We start from the raw sequence: 20037 nt of genomic DNA on the forward strand, positions 1-20037 counted from the left end.
TAAAGGTTCTCTCCTTCAGTACAAATGTTTGACATGTTTAGTTAAGTTTTATCTTTTCTTGTCCTCACACAGGAACTCCATATTCTTAAACCAAGTACAACTCTGGGCTCTATAACAAAAGATAGATCTCTACAAAAATGCCTGTGTCCTGAGTAACACTTCAAAGTGGCAGTTACTACGACGGAATATTAGGAGCACATTAAAAGAAAAGCAATACTGTTGATCGTTTTAATAATAAAGTAGTGGAAACGTGGAGATCATCATTGTTGTGTCAAGACAAACTGCCATATTTTCTATACCTGTACAAAAATCCTTTGTTTAGATGAATTAGTGAAACAAATTAATTAGCCTTTCTGTGATACAACATACATCCTCTTCATTGGACAAGAGTGGAACCATCAACAACCTTGCATCTGTCCATTACCAGCCATTTAATTTTGTACAAACCCACTCTTCTTAATTTGTGTTTTTGTCTATCTGACCAGATGCATCTTTCTGCAGCATATTTTTGACTTATCACTTTATACTTATCAAGAGATGAGAAATCATATGCTTCCTTGTTACTAAAACCGATTCTGAAGTACGGTTTCCCTAACCCAGAGACTATGGCAACTGTGGCAGTTTGTTTTGTGTAATCGCCACATATAATTTTTCTCCCCCTTATAATAGTATTTTGACTTTAATCTCAAAATGATCGATAATATTTTTTTCTTAATGGTCCTAATACTCATACATACTCATACAGTTAGGGTTACACTTTTAATAAGCTACCTTTACACAACAAATATATGACAAAGTAACTCCCACAAAACTGTCAAATTCAGTAACCCAAGAAAGATCTAGCACTTACACACTCCAAACTAATTTATTTTTGCAAGTTGCAGTAGAGTATTTGCAACTTCTGATCCGTGTATCAGTTCACTTGAATACATGTTATAAGTTGTCCTGTTTTGAGCCTTTATGTATTGCCAAATATTGAAAAAAAAAATCCTGTATAATTCATCGAATTTTAGCTGCTGCTTTTCATTTGTTGCATTGCTTTGTTTGCCTACTTTCAAGGTTTCCTTGGTCTTTGTGTCATAACTGCACAATTGCTTTAGTGATTTGCCTACATTTTGGAAACAAAATGTTGGAGCTGTAATGCAAATGCTAACACCAACACATTTTTAGCGCAGTTGTGGAACAAATTATTAAAAACAAAAGTATTACTCCAGAAATGCACAGCACCTCAATTAAAATGTGTGAGAGAAGGATCCATCTATTGTAAATACAAGGCTTATATCCTCATAACAGCCACGAATAAACTAACAATCATGTTGTGTGTATGAGAAATGATATCCAGAGTCATGATCTCGCAGCTTTGTCTTCCTGAGTCATTTCCTCGTTTCCCAAACATGGCAAAAAAGCATAGATGCATAAGGGAAAATTACAATAATCAAAGTATGACATTTTTATGTGGGCCCGTCTCTACGTAACTAACAAAAGCATGGATTGCAGCTTAAGAGTAATAGTTTGCGCCATTACTTTACATTTAAAAAAAGAATAATAAATGTGTGTTTTGTCCTTAAACTTACACAAAGGAAACTTTGTTACTGAAGACACACACCATTTATGTAAGAGGGTTTATTTGAATGCTATGCCCAACATAAAATGAGCGAAAATCAGTTTTAGAGTAGCTCAACTAAATTAAGCCCTATGTAAAACGGTCTGAAATTGCAAAAAGCTCCTGGCGCTTTTTTTAAAGCAGGCTACCGTTACCTGTGATAGTGGCTAGCTATAAGGAAACGCGGTCGTACACAGCTGTTTCAGGCTATTTTCTTTAGACTTTAGCTGCTTAGCCTAGATTACTACAGTTTAGCTTACAAATATAAAGAAATGGCACGGAGCTGGTACACGTCTACTAGCCAAACTAACGAGCTTTAGATTGGTTAGTTAACTGGGCGGGGGTCTGACGATGCTAAACACAGGCGAATAAACGGAGGAAAACTAACTTGGAGCATCTATTTGTTATGTATCTATGTAATGCGACTAGACATACGGTTCAAAACTACTGTACTTCAGATATTTTATTTATTTTTCATTAGTTAATTAGCGTCAGCAGAATCATAACTAGCACCTAATGTTAGCTGCCGCTACAAAATCGGATTTGAAAGCTTGCATGCTAACTTAAAGGAGACGCTATTTAAGCTAGCGTGGTAGTTAGCATGCTAGTTGGGCCTAAAGGCCTTTGGAGCGTAATGCAAAATTCGTTTAATGCTGAAGCAATCGCTAAATTAAATGTGATTTTGATGCAGCTTCTCTCCTCATTCTCGCACACAACACATGTACCGTGTAAGATTGGGTTATATTACCGTGTGAATGGTGAATTCTCGTGTTGTTTGTAGAGCTTCCGATAATGGCGTCGTTCCTCGCGAGAGATGAGACCTTGCCTTCGTGTGCTTCACACGGAGGTTTCCTCAACGCTCATTCAAGGGAGCTCAGTCTGCAGGAGACCGCTTGTCACCGCTGTAGACGCCACTCACAGACTGCACGATTGCTTCTTTTCAAGCTGTTTTATCTGAATCTGAAAAAAGCCGAGTTCCATTAAATTGTACAGTTTATTCGACTACTCATCATGATACCCCATGAAAATAAAGCACAGTATCTTAATACAACCTCTGTGGCAAGCACTGAGATTGGATAAAGGGATAACATGTTTGTTTAACCCTGTAATTTTTAAACGTCCACAAAACGTTTCTTACATCCATGGTAATCCAACTCCTCAGGATTGTTTGTTATCTTGATTTAATCCTAGTCTTTGTTTGCATCAGTAGGTACCTTATAGAGTATATATTACTGTATTTTACTATTTTGGTTTCCCAGTGATTGGAGTAAATGGGTTTATTTTCCTCTACATTGTTTGCCCTTTTATGTAGATGATTTGGCACAAGAAATTAAGCAGGCCACTAACTATTGTTCACAATGTAGATGACTCTGATGTTTATTTCTGAGACAGATAATCAGCAAAAATGATAAAAAACAACAACAAAAACAAAGCAAATTCAGTTGAAACATTACAAAATTCAAGGTCAGCTGAAGCGCAAGTGTATTTTTATCAAGCGTTTTACATTTACTTGTTTGGTCTTCAGTGTACATATAAAGGTGTTTATTATATTCAAATAAACACGTTAACTATAGAGCAAGAATAATACGTGCAAAATGTTGCAGGATAGAGAAGAATAACTTATACAAACAATATATTTTATTTTATATATTAATATCATAGAATATGCCAATATCTAGTATAGAGCATATTGCTTTGCACTAAAATGTAACTCTCTCAACAACTGTGGTGAAGAGGTGGTGAGTGCTACAAGTAAAAGCAGCAAATGACCAGCAGATGGAGCCACTGGCAGGCTCAGTCCATCTTTCAGCTAGGCAGGGATTTGACACACTGTTTTTAGACATTTTTCTGTTCCTCTGGGTGATACAAGAATAAGAAAATGCAGCAGATATTAGGTTATTACAATCACTATATTAAGTGTCTATTAACTCTCCACATAGCAGTGGTTGCACTTTTCATCATTAAGAGCTGTATAGGTAGAGCTAGATAGCATTGTTTAAAAGGACTCAGATCTGCAGATGAGGCTCAAGGTTCAGTTCATAGTGCGAATGGTGATGCAGAAGGGCTGTTCCTGGTTGGAATACATGTCTGTAAATAAAAATATTTTTAAAATAACATATTCTTATATGCACACCAGTGTGCTACCATGGGAGAATTTTCTGCCATACATCTCAGAATCAGAATCAGAAAGGGTTTTATTGCCAAATGTTGAGCAGGTTTACAACATTAGGAAATTGCTGCGGTAATTAGTGCAAACATACTGTCATATAACGCTTAAATAGACATAAAAATAAGAATTAAAAGTGCTAAGTAGATAGATATATACATGAGTGCAGGTGGTGATCAGTGCCAAACATGGAATGATGCAGTGAACACAGTGTAGGGTCATGTGTTAGTGGTGGGAACAGTCATACGGTTATTGTTCATGAGTCCAACAGCAGAGGGGAAGAAACTGTTCTTATGGCGAGAGGTTCTGGTGCGACTGGACCCTCCTGCCTGAGGGGAGCAGGTCAAACAGACTGTGTCCAGGGTGAGAAGGGTCAGCTGTGATCCGAGCTGCACGCCCCAGTGTCCTGGAGGTGTACAGGTCCTGCAGAGATGGAAGTCTGCAGCCAATCACCTTCTCAGCAGAGCGCACAACACGCTGCAGTCTCTGTTTGTCCCTGATAGTGGCTCCAGCGTACCACACGGTGATGGAGGAGGTGAGGATGGACTCAATGATTGCAGTGTAGAATTGCATCATTGTCCGTGTTGGCAGGTTGAATTTCTTCAGCTGCCTCAGGCAGTACATCCTTCCTCCCACTCCCACTTCAGGTCCTGGGTGATGGTGGTACCCAGGAAGCGGAATGAGTCCACAGTGGTGATGAGGGTGTCAGTCAGGATGATGGGGGGGAGTGGGGCTGTGTGCTTCCTGAAGTTCACAATAATCTCCACTGTCTTCTGGGCATTCAGCACCAGGTTGTTGTGGCTGCACCAGGACAACAGACGTTCAACCTCCCTCCTGTAGGCAGACTCATCCCCGTCTGAGATGAGTCCAATAATGGTGGTGTCATCTGCAAACTTGATTAGCTTGACAGACTGATGGGTGGAGGTGCAGCAGTTAGTGTACAGGGAGAAGAGCAGAGGAGAAAGAACACAGCCCTGTGGGGAGCCGGTGCTGATGGTCCGGGAGTCCGAGACATTCTTTCCCAGCCTCACATGCTGCTTCCTGTCCGTCAGGAAGTCAGTGATCCACCGGCAGATGGGATCAGGCACATTCATCTGGGAAAGCTTGCCTTGGGGAAAATCTCCTCTGATATGTCTAAAAAATACTTTCCTCATTCAACCTGGTAAGTTTAGATTCATATGCCTAGAAAAAGGTGTCAGTTTCCAGTGGTCACGATGAAAAATGTTAGATCTTTCATACTGCATACATGGCTCGCTCATTTCCTTTCCCTTTTCTTATTTTATTTTTAAATGTCTACTGTTTGTTTGTTTGTTATTTAATTTCTGGGTTATTTTATGAATATAATCCTTTGTTTGATTCATTGTTCGGGCCTCCTCGATTTTCCTCATCATGTCCTAGTCCATTTAGAGAATGACAACATTTCAGATTGTCATCCAGGGTTATAAAGAGAACAGGAAACAGATTTAGTGTATGAGCAAGTACTCCTTTGTGTTGCAGTTGTCTCCAGTGATTACTATTATGAGTGTTGCTGCCAGAATGTTTATTGTTTAGCCTTCATTAAATGTGGAGACACTCACCCGTCTTTCTTAGAAAAAACAAGTGTCTTCTCAGCTGTGTCATTTTTTCCCTTTTTTCTTTTTTGGCCTTTCTTGTTTTCGGAGTAATCCTTGGTGGCGATATCTGTTGGGTGTAGGTATTTCAGAGCTCCGGCTGTTGAGGTTTAACCTTTCAAAATGCCTCTAATCCAGCAAGCGCTAGAAGATGGGAATATAAAGCTCAGTTTAGGCAGGATCAGGGGAAGTTTGTAGATTGTGGCCAAAAGGATTCAAATTACACTCGCCTGCATACATCAAGTGGCTAAGTGGCAGATGTCTAGTTAATGGTGTTTTGAATATGGCAGCATCTGAAGGAAGTGTTTGCTGGTATTAGATGAGTCTATATTAGATACAAACTGCAGGAATGATGACTTATGCTGCATTATTCCTAGAAACAAGTGATCAGAAACATCTCAGTCCTTTCTTCTGATTAACCTCGTATTGTGGTTTATCCTTTAGTTTAGCTTTTACTAAATAAATACAGGACTTTTTTTGAAACATGTGCTTTCATTCATAGTTTGACCTCACTGACATCCCTGAAAGTGAATGGCAGAGAATGGCACCAAAAAGGGCACTAGAGATATTATTTTATTAGTGGATATTATCACATGCTGTTCACCATTGTCTTGTTCATGTATATATGAAGACAGCATGACCACCAGTGTTAAACATTTTCTACAAGGGCGGCAATGCAGTTGGTTGCTCCCAAGATAGTGTGAGATGAATATCTGCTTTTAAGGTTATTATGAGAATGAGAACCTCTTGAATTCTTGAATTTCTGATCTTAAGCATACTACAGGACATGAATAGAATAGTAATGATCTTTAATAATAGGTATATAATAATAATAATAATAATAATAATAATAATAATAATAATAATAATATGTTAATCTGCCTGTAGCAGACTGGTTCCTGCTATATATTAATGTGAAAAAAGGACAACTATGGAAAACATCCTGACTAAACATTCCCCTTCCACTCAAAAGTGGAAACTGCTTAAGGTGCAAGAAGATTAAAATTTCAGTTTTTGGAATTCAGGGTGGCATTTGATTGGTAAATAATAGAAATTTCTTTTTCCCTCACACAAATGGACGGCTAAATCAAAACTGACACCCCGTGTGAAGATGAAAAGTGCCAGTGAGTGAAAGGAAGGGCAGTCCTTAAATAATGTTTGACAGAAAAATGAGTAAAGGACAAAATAACTCAAAAGGCAATCATTGGCGGGGATATGAAGTGAGCTGGGGAAAAGTGAGAAAAGAAATAAAAATAGAAATCTTAGTGATTCGAATCTAACTGGACAGAAATAGTTAATTTTGTCTCTTTTTCACTTAGGAATGTGAACAACACATTGTACATAACTGCTTTACATAAACTAACTCACAGAAAATATTGTGTTTTACAAAACTATAGTAGAATAACAAGCAATCAATGTTAAATTAGCATTAGAAATAGGTCTTGGTTTAGCAATGCCTGTCTTATAAAGATTGCTGTTTGATCCCTAGTTGAGTGCATGTTGCACAGAGAACAAAAACACCTCCCACCTCGACAAATATACAACCTAAAACATAAATGTTAAAATGCAATTATTGGCTATCAGTTTGGATATTATTCTGCACGGATTCATGCTTATTTTGAATGAAAGCATTTAATAAAGACTAATGTTACTATTTTAAATAACAGTAAACTGATCTTTTAGAGGGTGACTTTCTAAGCTTTTCTCCTAACTTAAAAAGGAACCATGTCGCTGCAAACTCTGCAGCTGTGTGACACGAGCTGATCCGTGACCTTTAAACCCTGTGTTAGTAAGCGGTTACAAAGAGCATTGTCTTTCAGGCATAGGCTACCCTTATAAACTTGCGTAACTGCAGGAGATACTGCACACTACCGTCGCTTTATGTTCAAAAGCAACAAACTACGCACTGTACGGGAACATTGTGACGTCAGATGAAATGCCTTTGCCCATGCTCGCGAGGACGAGGAAGGATCAGGCACACTGCAGCTGATGGATGTGTTGTAGTGATGTAATGTTGCCTGTTTGGTAACTACGGATGGCTGTTTGCGCCAGGCTCTGCGGAGTTGGTCAGTCTCGGAGGTGCCGAAGGCGACAGAGGCATAACCAGCAGGATCAAGGCAGCGATTCCGAAATGGACGAGGAGGAAGAGGAGCGGATCGTGGGCAAAGGGAGATTCGACGCAGGTGCTTGCGGAGGCCCAGAGCGCGGCGTAGCAGCCACTGCAGGGCCGAGTGACGCTTGCGAATATGGCAGCGGTCGTGTCAACACAGGGGGCTTTCTGGATCGCACGAGCACGGGACCTCCACACCCCCAGTCCTTAGCGGAATTACCACCGGAGCTTTTAGTGGAAATATTCTCCTTGCTCCCAGGAACAACTCTATCAAATGTTGCCCTCGTTTGTAAGAAATTCAGACAACTCCTCAAGACGGAAACCATCTGGAGAAGGCGATGCATTGAAGGTAAATGTAGCAGCCCTGGACGTTTATTGCAATTTAAACATAGAGCGATAACGTAAGACCGAAATATAAAGCTCGGGTCTCTGATCAGAGTGTCCGAGCTTCTTTCTTGTCGTAAGAATTTATGTATCAGCTGATTTCGCGGAAACGAGTTCCCTTAAAAGCATTTCAATTGATCTCTGCGGGAAATATGAAGGAAATTACCCCACCATATCCCAGCTGCTGGCTCTGTAAACACAGCTGCTTAAGAATAGACCAAGGCCTGTGACTCTCATTAGGGCCATGTCAGCCATTCTGTCTGGCGGTTTAGACTTTTGATGCAGGCCCTGACCAAGCCCTCTGCGATTATCTTAGGTGACTGCAGATGACAGGGTTCAACAAAGGCGGTTCAGTCACAGTCCATGTAATCATGACGAGCATAAATTGGTAGAGCTGAAGATTCACTTCCGGGTTTCCCAGCTCATTTTCAGTGTTTTGAAACATGCAACGTGCAAAGTTTAAAAATTAATGGACAATAAAAGGCAATTGCAAATGATTAGAAAATTGCAAATTATAAAATAACCCTTTAAATCAGTTGGCTGATTAGGTAAAAAAAAAATGAGCCACTTAAACATATTTGTGCAATAAGCATTTATTATTTTCTGTCTTTTTTGGGGGTGTGTGTGTTACCAATCTATTAACTAGGAAAATGCAATATAGTAGTGCATCAGTAATAGCCTAATTAAGTCTTAGATGAAACATGAGTGTTGGAATTTCAAAACATCAGCGCGTGAGATAACCTTCTAGTCCTGACTTGACACACATTCAGAATACCAGCTGTTTAAACTAGGAGACATTTTCTTAAATGTCTGGCAGAGAATAACAAAGAGAATAAACATGTCTGTACAGCATCAAAGACAGTAACATGATGACTTTTGGAAAGCGCTTTATAAGCAAGTCGTCATTTCAGTGGCCCTGAGAGACATTACTTGCTGCTCAATAAGAGCAATTAATATCAGCAACAGATGCCACCACTAGTACTTTTACTACACACATACACACATTCTCTTTTAAGGTCTTACTCTATTTATATCTCTCTTTAGTACAAACAGAATTTAGACATCAGAGCAATCTCCAAAAGCATTTCCACTGTCTTATTTTTGGATTTCTGTTGAAACTGTTGCTCATGCTTTTGGCTCTGTGTGCCTGAGAATTTGTGCAATTCAGATCTGGTCAGGTCTGTGTCTGATGACTGGGGTTTAACTTTGCCCTATAAAGTCTTTATTTCGCTGATCTCAATTTAAAGGGGAAAAGACACCAGGAATATCGGAATTGTTCTCACCTCACTGCTTTTTCTCAATTAGATAAATACCAAGGTTATTTATCACATTAATTATAAGTGTGATTATCTTTATAATCAAAGTCATAATCAAACTAAGTTTTGTTTTGTCTTGTTCTTTTTTTCCTTGCAGAGTTTGGCATGAGGGAGGATCTGAGGAAGGTGGAAGCACGAGGAGTGACTAGCCAGGATCTCTATGTTAAACGTTAGTTTCTCAGCTCTCATGTCACATATTCATCCTTCTTTGTCTAAATATAACACAATATAAGACATATAAGAGAAGTAAATACTTTGATAACATAATAAATTCGAACTAAGATAATCTATTTATCGATTTAGTGAAGCAGGTTCATTCCTGCTCATTTAGGTTATTCTGTAAACGGACACTCATATTTTGATGGATTTAATATTTACTGGTTCAAAAAGGAAAAAAAATCTGACAGTCTTTTATATATATATATATATATATGTGTATATATATATATATATATATATATATATATATATATATATATATATATATATACATATGTGTGTATATGTATGTGTATATATATATATATATATATGTGTGTGTGTATATGTATGTGTATGTATATATATATATATATATATATATATATATAGCAGCTGGATAGCGTAGTGGTTAGACTACACGCCTTGTGTATGTATATATATATATATATATATATATATATATATATATATATATATATATATATTAGGGGTGCAACGATATTCGTATCGATATTGAACCGTTTGATACAGTGCTTTCGGTTCGGTACGCATATGTGTCGAACAATACAAAATTTTTAATTTATTTTATCAACTTTCCTTCTGACGATGCTGTCTGTGTTGAGCGCTCAGTGAATCTGCGTTCGACTACTCCGCCTAGGCTGCACTGTCGACCCTAGGCGGAGCAGTCGAACGCAGATTCACTGAGCGCTCAACACAGACAGCATCGTCAGAAGGAAGAGCGCAGGGCAAGCTAGCGAGACAGAAGTTAAGCTCCCCTTACAACATGGACCTCCCCCATGGACCACCCTCATTCAGATCTGGCCTTTGGAATTATTTTGGTTTTCATGTGACGTATGACCCTGAAGGTAAGCGAGTCATGGACTAAAGTAAAACAGTATGTTGGATGTGCCATGCAATGCTCAATTACATGGGTGGGAACTAGTGTGTTAGCGCAGTTAGCTCGTTAACGTGTTGGCCGTCTAGCCCCATGCACGGGGCAATCGGCGGTAGCTCGTTAACGGAGATTTGCCGTGCTGTGGCGTTAAGGTCATTTCAACGAGATTAACCTGAAAGCACTAGTGGGAACACAACGAATATGACTGCACATTTACGCCGACATCATCCTAGTGCAAAGACAAGTGGAAGCAGAAAAAAAACAAGCAAGCATGCTACTAACTTTAGCCGAGTCATTTAGACAGCTGTTTAATATGCTGCTGAGAATATAGCCCAGAAGAAGCGGATAGTATAGCTTTTATTTTGGAAAGAGCCATTTCTCTGTAATAAACTCTCTTTTCCAAAGATGAGTGATTCCTCAATCAGATACAGGGCTTGCAATATCGCTAGCCCGACATCCCGGAGCTAGCGATTTTTTTCAGTCGGGGTACCAAAATCTATCTCTTCCCTGCCCGTCGGGCTTTTGTAGGAAGGAAAAATATATGTCAATGCTTTTGCATTCTTTCGGAAATGTAGCTGGGTAATTATGTCATTGGCATCGGTGAGCCACTGTCAATATGTGACATATTGAAATTGCGTTTGAATTTGCGCTTGTTTTTTTGCTTTCACTTTGTATAGAGAGCGACAGCACTGATCTGTGAGTGATGATAATTTGTGCACCAATTCCTCTGACATCGTCTTATTAATTGTTAGCTTACTATGCAAACATGACAAGTGAAATCTCCCGCAGCAAGCTTAAACATGTGAGAGGTTGATCGCGCAGAGAATCGCTGAGCTTATGTGAGTGCGTGTGTAAAAGCAGCAGGATTTATATTTGACTACGATGACCTGGATGACTGAGAACCTTCACAGACAGATATATATTTTAGTTCTGCTGAGCCAAATAAGACAGGTCAGGGTGAAGAAGTGACAGCCAAAGAAAAGCTTACCACAAAACGGAGAAGTTATGACAAATCAGACTATAAGGCAAAAAGAAAGTGCAGCTTTATGGTTTCATGGACAAAAGAATTTCTGTGGCTGCAATATGACGAGCTAAATAACCAGGGCTGCACATAAGTGGTCCGCAGGTGCGTATTCGCTGTCAAAATAAAAAACAAGCACAAGGGTTAGGGTTAGAGCTGGGCGATAGAACGATAACGATATCTATCGCGATATAACTTTTACTCGATAGAGAAATTAAGCTATCGCGATAGACCTCGCCGCTCTTGTCCTCTTAAAAAAAAAAAAAGGTCGGCCGATCCAAATTCAGTAGCGCAGAGCCGAACCAATCACAGCCGCAGCTTCACGTCGCGTTACGTACAGCACAGGTGCCAAGCCGCACGTGTGTTTGTTTGGGAAGCAGCCAGCGGGTAATGGAGGAAATGAGTGTGCCGACTAGAAAAATCAACCGAGCGTGACCGAAGAGAAAACAGATGATGGTTCCAATGCCGGAGAGATTGTCGAACGGAAGAGCCATAGAAGTTCCGTAGTGTGAAGGTATTTCGGCTATTTCAAGTCTGACAAAAAACAGAGTAGCGTGCACTGTAAATTGTGCCGAAAGCAAGTCTGGAAATACAATGAACTGGTGCATGCGTCACACTGTGCGCCACGTTATTGTTTCGGTGAAATGAATTTCTACAATACTGTTACTGTTAATCAAGGCTGGACTGGGACAAAAAATCGGCCCGGGCATTTTGACTAGAGACCGGCCCACCAGGATAAAGATTGAAAATGTGACGTCATTCAGGGATAAAACCGCAAAGGATTCTGGGAACTTGTGGCAAGAGGTACTAGCGCACGCAGGCTTTCAATTGAACTCAGTTACACAGCGATAAAAAGAAACCCAAAAAATGGCAAGAAGCTGTTGTATTATTAACTGCAATAACCGGTCGCATGACAGCCACGGGAAGCCGACGGGTAAAGAGATCGTTTTTTTTTTTTATCGGATTACATCGTTGAAGTGAAATTTTTTAAGCCATGTTTCCAAAGTAAGAGCCGATGGATGGTCTGGATATACCAAATATAACATCTCAGAACACTCCAGCTCACAGGTTAGTCTGCTCCAAGCATTCCCACAAAGGTCAGAGTTTTGTAGTAGTTAATACGTCATTTTTCTTAACATAATTGGTGATATAGGTTACAAGCAAGTCTGGCGCTGAACAGAAATTGTCGTGCTATGCTCCTTTGTTTATTGTGCATAAATAGTGAATTGTTCTGACACAATATTGCGTTTCGCTTCTGTTATAACCATGGTACACTGACAAACCCATATACTTTTATTCACAGGATAAAACAGTTGTTTTGTATCACTAATTGTCCATTGCGATTACAACATACAATATTATTGTCACTGCTACATTTCTGTAATGCTACTGTAACCGGTTTCTGCTTCATCCCGCTGCAAACAGACTCCTCGACTCTGCGTTGTGTAGTGTTTTTAAAAAGACAAGGAGTCTCTGATCGATCGTTGCCACTTTATTTCCTGAATGGAAACAACGGTGTATTATCAGTGCACAGGCTCGCCATACACCACTCCGCACAGCACACTCTCGTATGGCTACGGCAGACTGGCAGCGATTACTGCAGCAATATTACAATTTCTAATATGCAATAAAATAACAGCAACAACAAATGATGTACCTGACTGGAAACAACAGTGTATTATCAGTGCACAGGCTCGCCACACACCACTCCGCACAGCACACTACGGCAGAACATCTCATTAGCATTCCGCTTTAGCATACAGTTTCACACATTAATAAACAAATGAAAAGTACATAAAACTGGTGTTGGACATGTGTCCACTAAGCACTTATTACACTCGGTGCTCGTCAGCTAATCAAACATGTTTTATGTGTCTGTACTACTTAGCTATATTGTGTGCGGAACAATACAACTCACCTCTCGTATGGCTACGGCAGACTGGCAGCGATTACTGCAGCCAGCCACACCGAGAGGGGGGGGCGCTGTTTCCCCATTACACTGATATTTGTGGCAAGTGGAATAATACCACATAAACACTGTTACACTACCAGAAATTATTTCCACTACTAATTAATTACCGTTGAGCTCAAAGGTTATATTAATAAACTGTTAATGAATGTGTATTTATGAAGACGATTTGTGAGACTGGTAAACTTATGATATGTACAATAGTCTTTCGTTCTACACGGTGCATTTCAAGGTCCTGTACCCATCCGTCGGTAAACTGTACCTGGGCTTGTTGCAGTGACCTGAAGTTACTAAACTTCATGAGTGTATGCACTCACTCCAAGAAGCGTATAATTATAAATCTGAGCGTGGTGAAAGTTGGGCAGCACGCTGACGTCTTTTGTCCACTCTTTCACTCCTTTGATTTTTTCCTCGTATCTTTTCTTTGTCTTTTCGTCGAGTCTGTCTTTGTTCGGACCGGCATTGTTCTCCTTTTGTTTTGTACATTCCTTTTTTGTGCGGCAAAGAAAAAAAAAAGAAGGTATTGGAACCGGAGAATGAACGTTTTGCGGTGCTGCAAATGTTTGCATTTGATTTGTTTGATTGGATTGTTTTGCCACGAGTTCCCGGCATGCAATGCGCGAAAATCACGTGATTGTTAAACAAGGGGGCGGGTGCATCCAGCCTCCTCGGCTGTAATTGGTCCAGCCCAGAGTCGATCATGACCAATTGGCCAATCCAACACCTTTCATTATATATACCCTTCCTAAAAAAAAAAAAAAAAAATCCATCGGCCCATAAAAACAAAAAATCGCCAGCGGCCCACCGGGCAATGCCCGGTATGCCCGATGGCCAGTCCAGCTATGCTGTTAATTCTACTCTCTGCAGTGTTTAAATGCTTACATATACACACAGTTACTGTCGGTCCACACATACGACTCGGTTCTGCTTCTATGCCCCAGCTTTGTTTACTTTTTCCCACCGAGGCTTCTAGACTTCTGATTGGCCAATATTTCTGCACGGTTAGGAATCTAGCGCCACCTGCTGCTTTGGCATGTTTATAGCACCGTTTTCCTTCATTTCTGCCTTTACGTGTGAACGGGATTATTTTTTTAAAACGAAAACGGAAAATCTCCGTTTTCAAAAATACCCGTGTACGTGTGGACATAGCCTCAGTCTCTGACTGGAAGCGCTAATTCGTCATTCGGCTTTTGTCAGACTAAAGTAACTGTTAAAACTGTTTGAAAAGCTCAGCTATACAACAAGGAGAGATTGAGAATTTCCTTTTAGTTCTCAGTTTATTTGATATTGACAAAAGTTAGTCAGTTTTGTCTGTTCTTCTGTAAAACAAACTAAGATTTATTTTTAGAATTAATATTTTGTTTCTAAGTGGAATTGACAATTTAGTCTGTTTCGTTTGTTCTATTTTGAAACTTAAACGCTTTAGCGGCTGTCTTTTGTGTAGTTTGCAATATTTGCCTTTATTTATCTGAAAAAGTCTCATGTTCCTTAAGTACATCTACCCTGTTGAACTTATTATGGGAAATAAATATTTAAATAAAAACAAGCTGCTGATTATTTCACATTTTACTTGTGAGCAACAGCACATTTAAATCTTACAAATATAGTTATTTGGCTTATATCGTGATAGATATCGTTATCGCCTGAAATGAAAAAAACATATCGTGATATGAAAAAATCTCATATCGCCCAGCTCTAGTTAGGGTTAAATTTAAAAACTGTACTTTTGAGTTAAAATATATATTTATAATTTTAATAAATGACAAATTAAAAAGGCATGAACATTTTTTTGTATCGAAAAAATATCGAACCGTGACACCAAAGTATCGAACCGAACCGAACCGTGAATTTTGTGTATCGTTGCACCCCTAGTATATATGTATGTGTGTGTGTGTGTGTGTATGTATATATATATATATATATATATATATATATATATATATATATTGTTGAATTGTGCTATACAAATAAACTTGCCTTGCCTATATATATATATATACATACATATATATACGACTATAAAGACGTGTACACACACTGTATGTACATGGGCCTCTACGTGGAGGCTGCAGCATGATGGGTTACGTGTGGGGTGACTTTTATTGACTTAATCTGCAAGCCACAGTCATAGCAGTGCAATGTAGTCTGCGTTATGGTTATGGTTATTAAAAAATATCCCCTGAGCTTCTTGTGTGAGTATTGAAAATGAAATGGAAAGACAGGTGTGCTGTGTGTGTTGTTCAGAAACTTGGTTGGCAGGAACACCATCAGTTTACACATTTCTTCCCTTTGGCTCATAAACCAAAAGTTGAGTGTTTTTTAACATCAACTGGTGTTTGTTTGTTTTTGTCAACCAGACAGTGAGCTAATGTTAAACCTCAAGTGAAGCAGTGCATATAATGATTTGTATGGTGTGTTATTATGCTCTTGTTTTACAGTACTTTACCCATACAGGCATATTTTGGGCCTATGGCAGCCTGACATTGGCCCTTATGGTGGATTGCTCAATGTTGTGGTAGGTAGTTTTCCTCTTTTGCACAAAACTGCTACATATAGTAAATATTGGTATAAAGGAACATATAATTTAGGTAGTGCAGGTAAATTCTTCAAAATATGTTTCATTCAGGTGGACGGGTTGTTCATCATTGGCTGGATGTATTTGCCACCTCACGACCCCCGCGTGGAGGACCCCATGAGAAGGCGCCCACTCTTCCAGATCCACATGATGGAGAGCAACAAGGCCACTGTGGAGTGCATGTATGGACACAAAGGTCCTCACAAAGGAGACATACAGGTAAGGGTTTACACATTTGAAAAAGCGGAGTGATACTGTCTTTTTTGACACAAATAGATGATGTTGGTTTGAGTTTAATATCTTATCAAAGTATGTAATTCTCTTATATGTCTTATATTCTGTTATATATAGACAGTAAAGAAGGATGAATTTTCAACAAAGTGTAACCAGACTGACCATCACCGCATGCCAGGAGGCAGACAGGAGGTGGGTCAAATACCTTTACTACCTTTACAGTGTATGCTATCTTTTAAAGCCCATGCATGCTGATGATGGTGAAATTCAGGGACTGTTATCAACTTTTTACGATGTGTGTGTCTGTGCAGGAGTTCAGGACATGGTTGGAGGAAGAATGGGGGAGGACACTGGAAGAAATATTTCATGAGCACATGCAGGAGCTTATCCTAATGAAGTTCATTTATACTAGTCAATATGAGTATGCATTTTTTGTATTTATTTTTTGCTTACGTGCATTTTCTCTGTTGTACTTCCATGTTAAAATGATAATGATTGTAATATGCCTAAATAAACCTGTATGCTTTCATCTATTTTCCTATGACAGTAACTGCTTGACATACCGAAGGATCTACCTGCCACCTGCAAAGCCCTCTGATCTGCTGCAGCCAGGCCTTTTCAAAGGCACCTATGGTAGTCATGGCTTGGAGATTGTCATGCTTAGTTTCCATGGAATGTCTGCAAGAGCAACCAAACTCACTGTAAGTAATAATCATTATTAGTGGTTGTACTCATTTTAAATGAAAGTGATTCTTAAATGTGGGCCCTGCAGTTTAAAATCCCTCAATCTGTTCATGCATTCTTAGAGGAGCAACAAGATATAACATGTTACATTGTGTCTTTTATCTCTTTAATTAAAACTAAGCCAAAATTCTGGAAGTGTGTGAAAAATTAAGTGCACACTTAATGCTTTTGTAGCAACTAAGACGGTAAGTAGTAACCACGTGCTGCTAATTAAAAGCACTTGATTAACTGATCACCAGTGAGTGTGAGCAGCAATCTGCAAAGTAAAATAAGCCATTTCCAAACAATTTCAAGTCCATCATTCTACAATAAGAGAGATCATTCAGAAGTTGAAGACAACAAATCTTTGCAGGAGTCGACATCCTAGCAAATTTACCCTAAGATCAGACCCTGCAGTACTTGCAAGTAAAAATTGCAAGAAACCCAAGAGCTACATCTCAGACTCTGCATGCTTTAGTTAGCATGTTAAATGTTAAAATTCATTACAGTACAACTAGAAAATGACTTAACAAGTATGGCTCTGATTCTAATTCTGATTCTGATTCTGATGGCATATTTGCAAGGGGTGACAGGAGAATGTCTCTTCTCTCTAAAAAGAACATGTCAGCACAGCTTAGGTCTCCAAAGTATAATTTGAACAAACCACAAGACTTCTGCAACAGTGGGCCTCACTTACTTATATTTGTGTGGAAATGTTTTTGCCATACGCAAAAAATACTTTCACTCTCAAAAGTTCTCACCCTCACCCTCACCTAGGGTCATGAATGTTGGTTAGTGACTGAAAGGATATGAACAGCGGAAATGAGTTTCCTCCGAACAGTGGCTGTGCTTTTCCTTAGTGATAGTATTTTGTTTTCTTTACATCCCTTTTTTGTAATTCTGAGCACTTTGTGTCCAACCAAAAGCCAATATTAATAATAACTATAAGTGTTATTGTTATTATTAGTATCACTAGTAGTAGTGTGCATTTTAAAGACCTTTGTTTAAATTCCTTAGGTGCAGTGCATGGTCAGAGGGACTTCTAAATTTATTCCTAAAGTACCAACAAATTCAGGCACAAAAATTTTCTAAAATCACAGATTTGTGCCTGAAACATTCGTGTGCACAATTTATGCACAGATTTGTGCATGCACACTGTAGTAAATGAGGCCCAATACCCTGTTTGGCCATAATGCACAGCACCAGTTTCAGCAAACACATTCAGCATATCCAGGGTATGAGTTGTCATACATAAGTCATACAGAAACAGTTACTTGAAGTTAATGCTGCTAACATTGGTTTCTGTTGAATCTAGTGTACACTTATTTTTTCACACGCCACTTCTGTATTTTTGTTAAATAAATAAGATGCTGTGTAATGGTATCATGTGGTATTGTTAATCTGAGATAGTCTTTAAATAACATTCAGACCTGGTTAAGACTTGGTGTTTTTTTTTGTTTATATATCTATATTATGGCTAAAGCACTTCTGGATGGATGCAAACTGCATTTCATTGCCTTGTACCTCTGACATGTGCAATGACAATAAAGTTGAATTCTATTCTATTCTATTGTTTCCCAATTATGTTGTGATACATAAAACCTTAGAACTGAAAATGGGTTTTTCTTTTTCAAGACTGTGGATTTAAATTGCATGTAAATCTACTCATGGTGCATACTCTGATTTTATGGTTTCCTGCAGGGAGATCCCAATGTTCCTGCAGGGCAGCTCACACTGGATGTTAACCTGTGTCGGCCTGTGGTCCTCCCAGACTTGGAGCAACAGTGTAACATTGAGGAGCTGTCACGGCTAGTAATGGGAGTGCATGAGGAAGTACAGAGGGAGCAGGAACAAAAGGAAAATGGCACTTCTGCCACAGGTAGATGTGCAGCTGAAGGGGCCTGTGGTGGTTCCAGCGCAGCAGAGGAGATGGAGTCAGATCACGGTGCTTGTTCAGACAGCTGTGACTCTAGTCACAGTAGCAGATCCAATCCTGAAACACAGCCTTTTGTCTTGCCTATGGGGGTCATGGCTCGCAACGAGGAGTACCCTCGCACCTGCAGAAAATGGTGAGGATTTGGCTAACAGGCTTTTGTTACAGAATTCAAAATATTTTGAAAGGCATTTAACATAAAGGGCAATGATATTAAGGTAATGGTCACAATTAATTCATCAATGAAGGAAAATACTGGTCTTCACTATTGTCTCCAAAAAGTTCATTCTGTTCATCTGGACATAGCATTTTGTGGGAGAAACGTTTCGTCACTCATCCAAGTGACTTCTTCAGTCGAGACTGAACGCTACGTCCAGATGAACAGAATCAACTTTTTGGAGATTTACTTTCCTGGATGATTGAGAATGCATCAAGACGTCTTCACTATTGCTTTTAATATCCTGTGCATAGTGTACGTTTATGAACCAGTCAATATATGTAACAAAATGTATTAATCGATGAGGACACGTATCTCTCTTTCAGCTTCTATGGGACAGGCCTGATTGCTGGGCATGGCTTTACAAGTCCGGAGCGCACCCCGGGGCTCTTTGTGCTGTTTGATAAGGACCGGTTTGGTTTCATCTGGCTGGAGTTGAAGTCTTTCAGTCTGTACAGTCGCCTGACGGACAACTTACCTCACGCTCATGCCCCCGACTTGGAGCGATTTGAGGCCATGCTGCGCAACATGCAGTCCTGGACATCCTGATGCACCAAGCTTTAAGTCTCCTCCCACAGTAATAGCCATCATAACAACCATTCTACACAATTACACCTCTGTCTTCTGCTGGCAACGATACTATCATGATTAACTTAAGAGTTTGAAAGGCATTAGGTGTTACCATCTAACTTTAGCTTGTTCCAATCCAAACTCTTTGAAAGGCTGCCCGTGTCACTGTTTGTCTTCACCTAACGTATGACTTTAATCCTCCAGTACAGCATGATAACAGGTCACAAATTGATTTATTCACTGTAGGACAAAAAAAAACAAAAAAAAAGAACAAAGGAATGACACCATTTATTATAGATCAAACTGTATGTGCCTCTGATTCTAAATCCATGTCTGTACTTGGCAGTGCTTGAAGAAGACAAAGGTGTCCAATGTATTCTACTATATAATATAGTATTATACTGAGTTCAGTGCCCAACATATTAAACTGCATGCTGCATTTATTTACACTCATAACCACTATCTGAACCAGTTTTGTTTTCAATAAAGCAGCATGCCTTTTTCCCCCT

The 20037-nt window shown here is 39.3% G+C and overlaps 2 protein-coding genes across 3 annotated transcripts in view; one reads left to right on the forward strand and one right to left on the reverse strand.

The window, feature by feature from the left end:
• Window positions 1–2611, reverse strand: part of banp (BTG3 associated nuclear protein) — a 34621-nt gene extending 32010 nt beyond the window's left edge. Inside the window, exon 1 of one of the 2 annotated variants that reach the window (XM_082542162.1) lies at window positions 2352–2611. The gene's annotated coding sequence lies outside the window, so the exon portion shown is untranslated. The remainder of the gene's footprint in view (window positions 1–2351) is intronic. The other variant, XM_082542161.1, reaches the window with a different exon arrangement.
• Window positions 2612–7219: 4608 nt separating this feature from the next.
• On the forward strand, window positions 7220–19822 carry fbxo31 (F-box protein 31). Its single transcript, XM_082541397.1, has 9 exons — window positions 7220–7839; window positions 9288–9359; window positions 15715–15791; window positions 15903–16070; window positions 16203–16277; window positions 16397–16506; window positions 16633–16786; window positions 18510–18877; window positions 19285–19822. The coding sequence occupies exons 1-9, from the start codon at window positions 7416–7418 to the stop codon at window positions 19505–19507; spliced, it is 1671 nt and encodes a 556-aa protein (XP_082397523.1). The 5' UTR covers window positions 7220–7415; the 3' UTR covers window positions 19508–19822.
• Window positions 19823–20037: the final 215 nt, after the last annotated feature.

Source organism: Aulonocara stuartgranti (assembly GCF_965226115.1).
Source record: "Aulonocara stuartgranti genome assembly, chromosome: 7".
In the NCBI taxonomy this organism is placed as follows: domain Eukaryota; kingdom Metazoa; phylum Chordata; class Actinopteri; order Cichliformes; family Cichlidae; genus Aulonocara; species Aulonocara stuartgranti.

Bases quoted from the DNA above. Each gene is read 5' to 3' on its own strand.
- fbxo31 (XM_082541397.1), top strand. From the start codon at position 7,416: ATGGCTGTTTGCGCCAGGCTCTGCGGAGTTGGTCAGTCTCGGAGGTGC. The intron at 15,792-15,902 runs GTAGGTAGTTTT...TGTTTCATTCAG, and splicing joins GTGGATTGCTCAATGTTGTG to GTGGACGGGTTGTTCATCAT. The intron at 18,878-19,284 runs GTGAGGATTTGG...TCTCTCTTTCAG, and splicing joins CCTCGCACCTGCAGAAAATG to CTTCTATGGGACAGGCCTGA.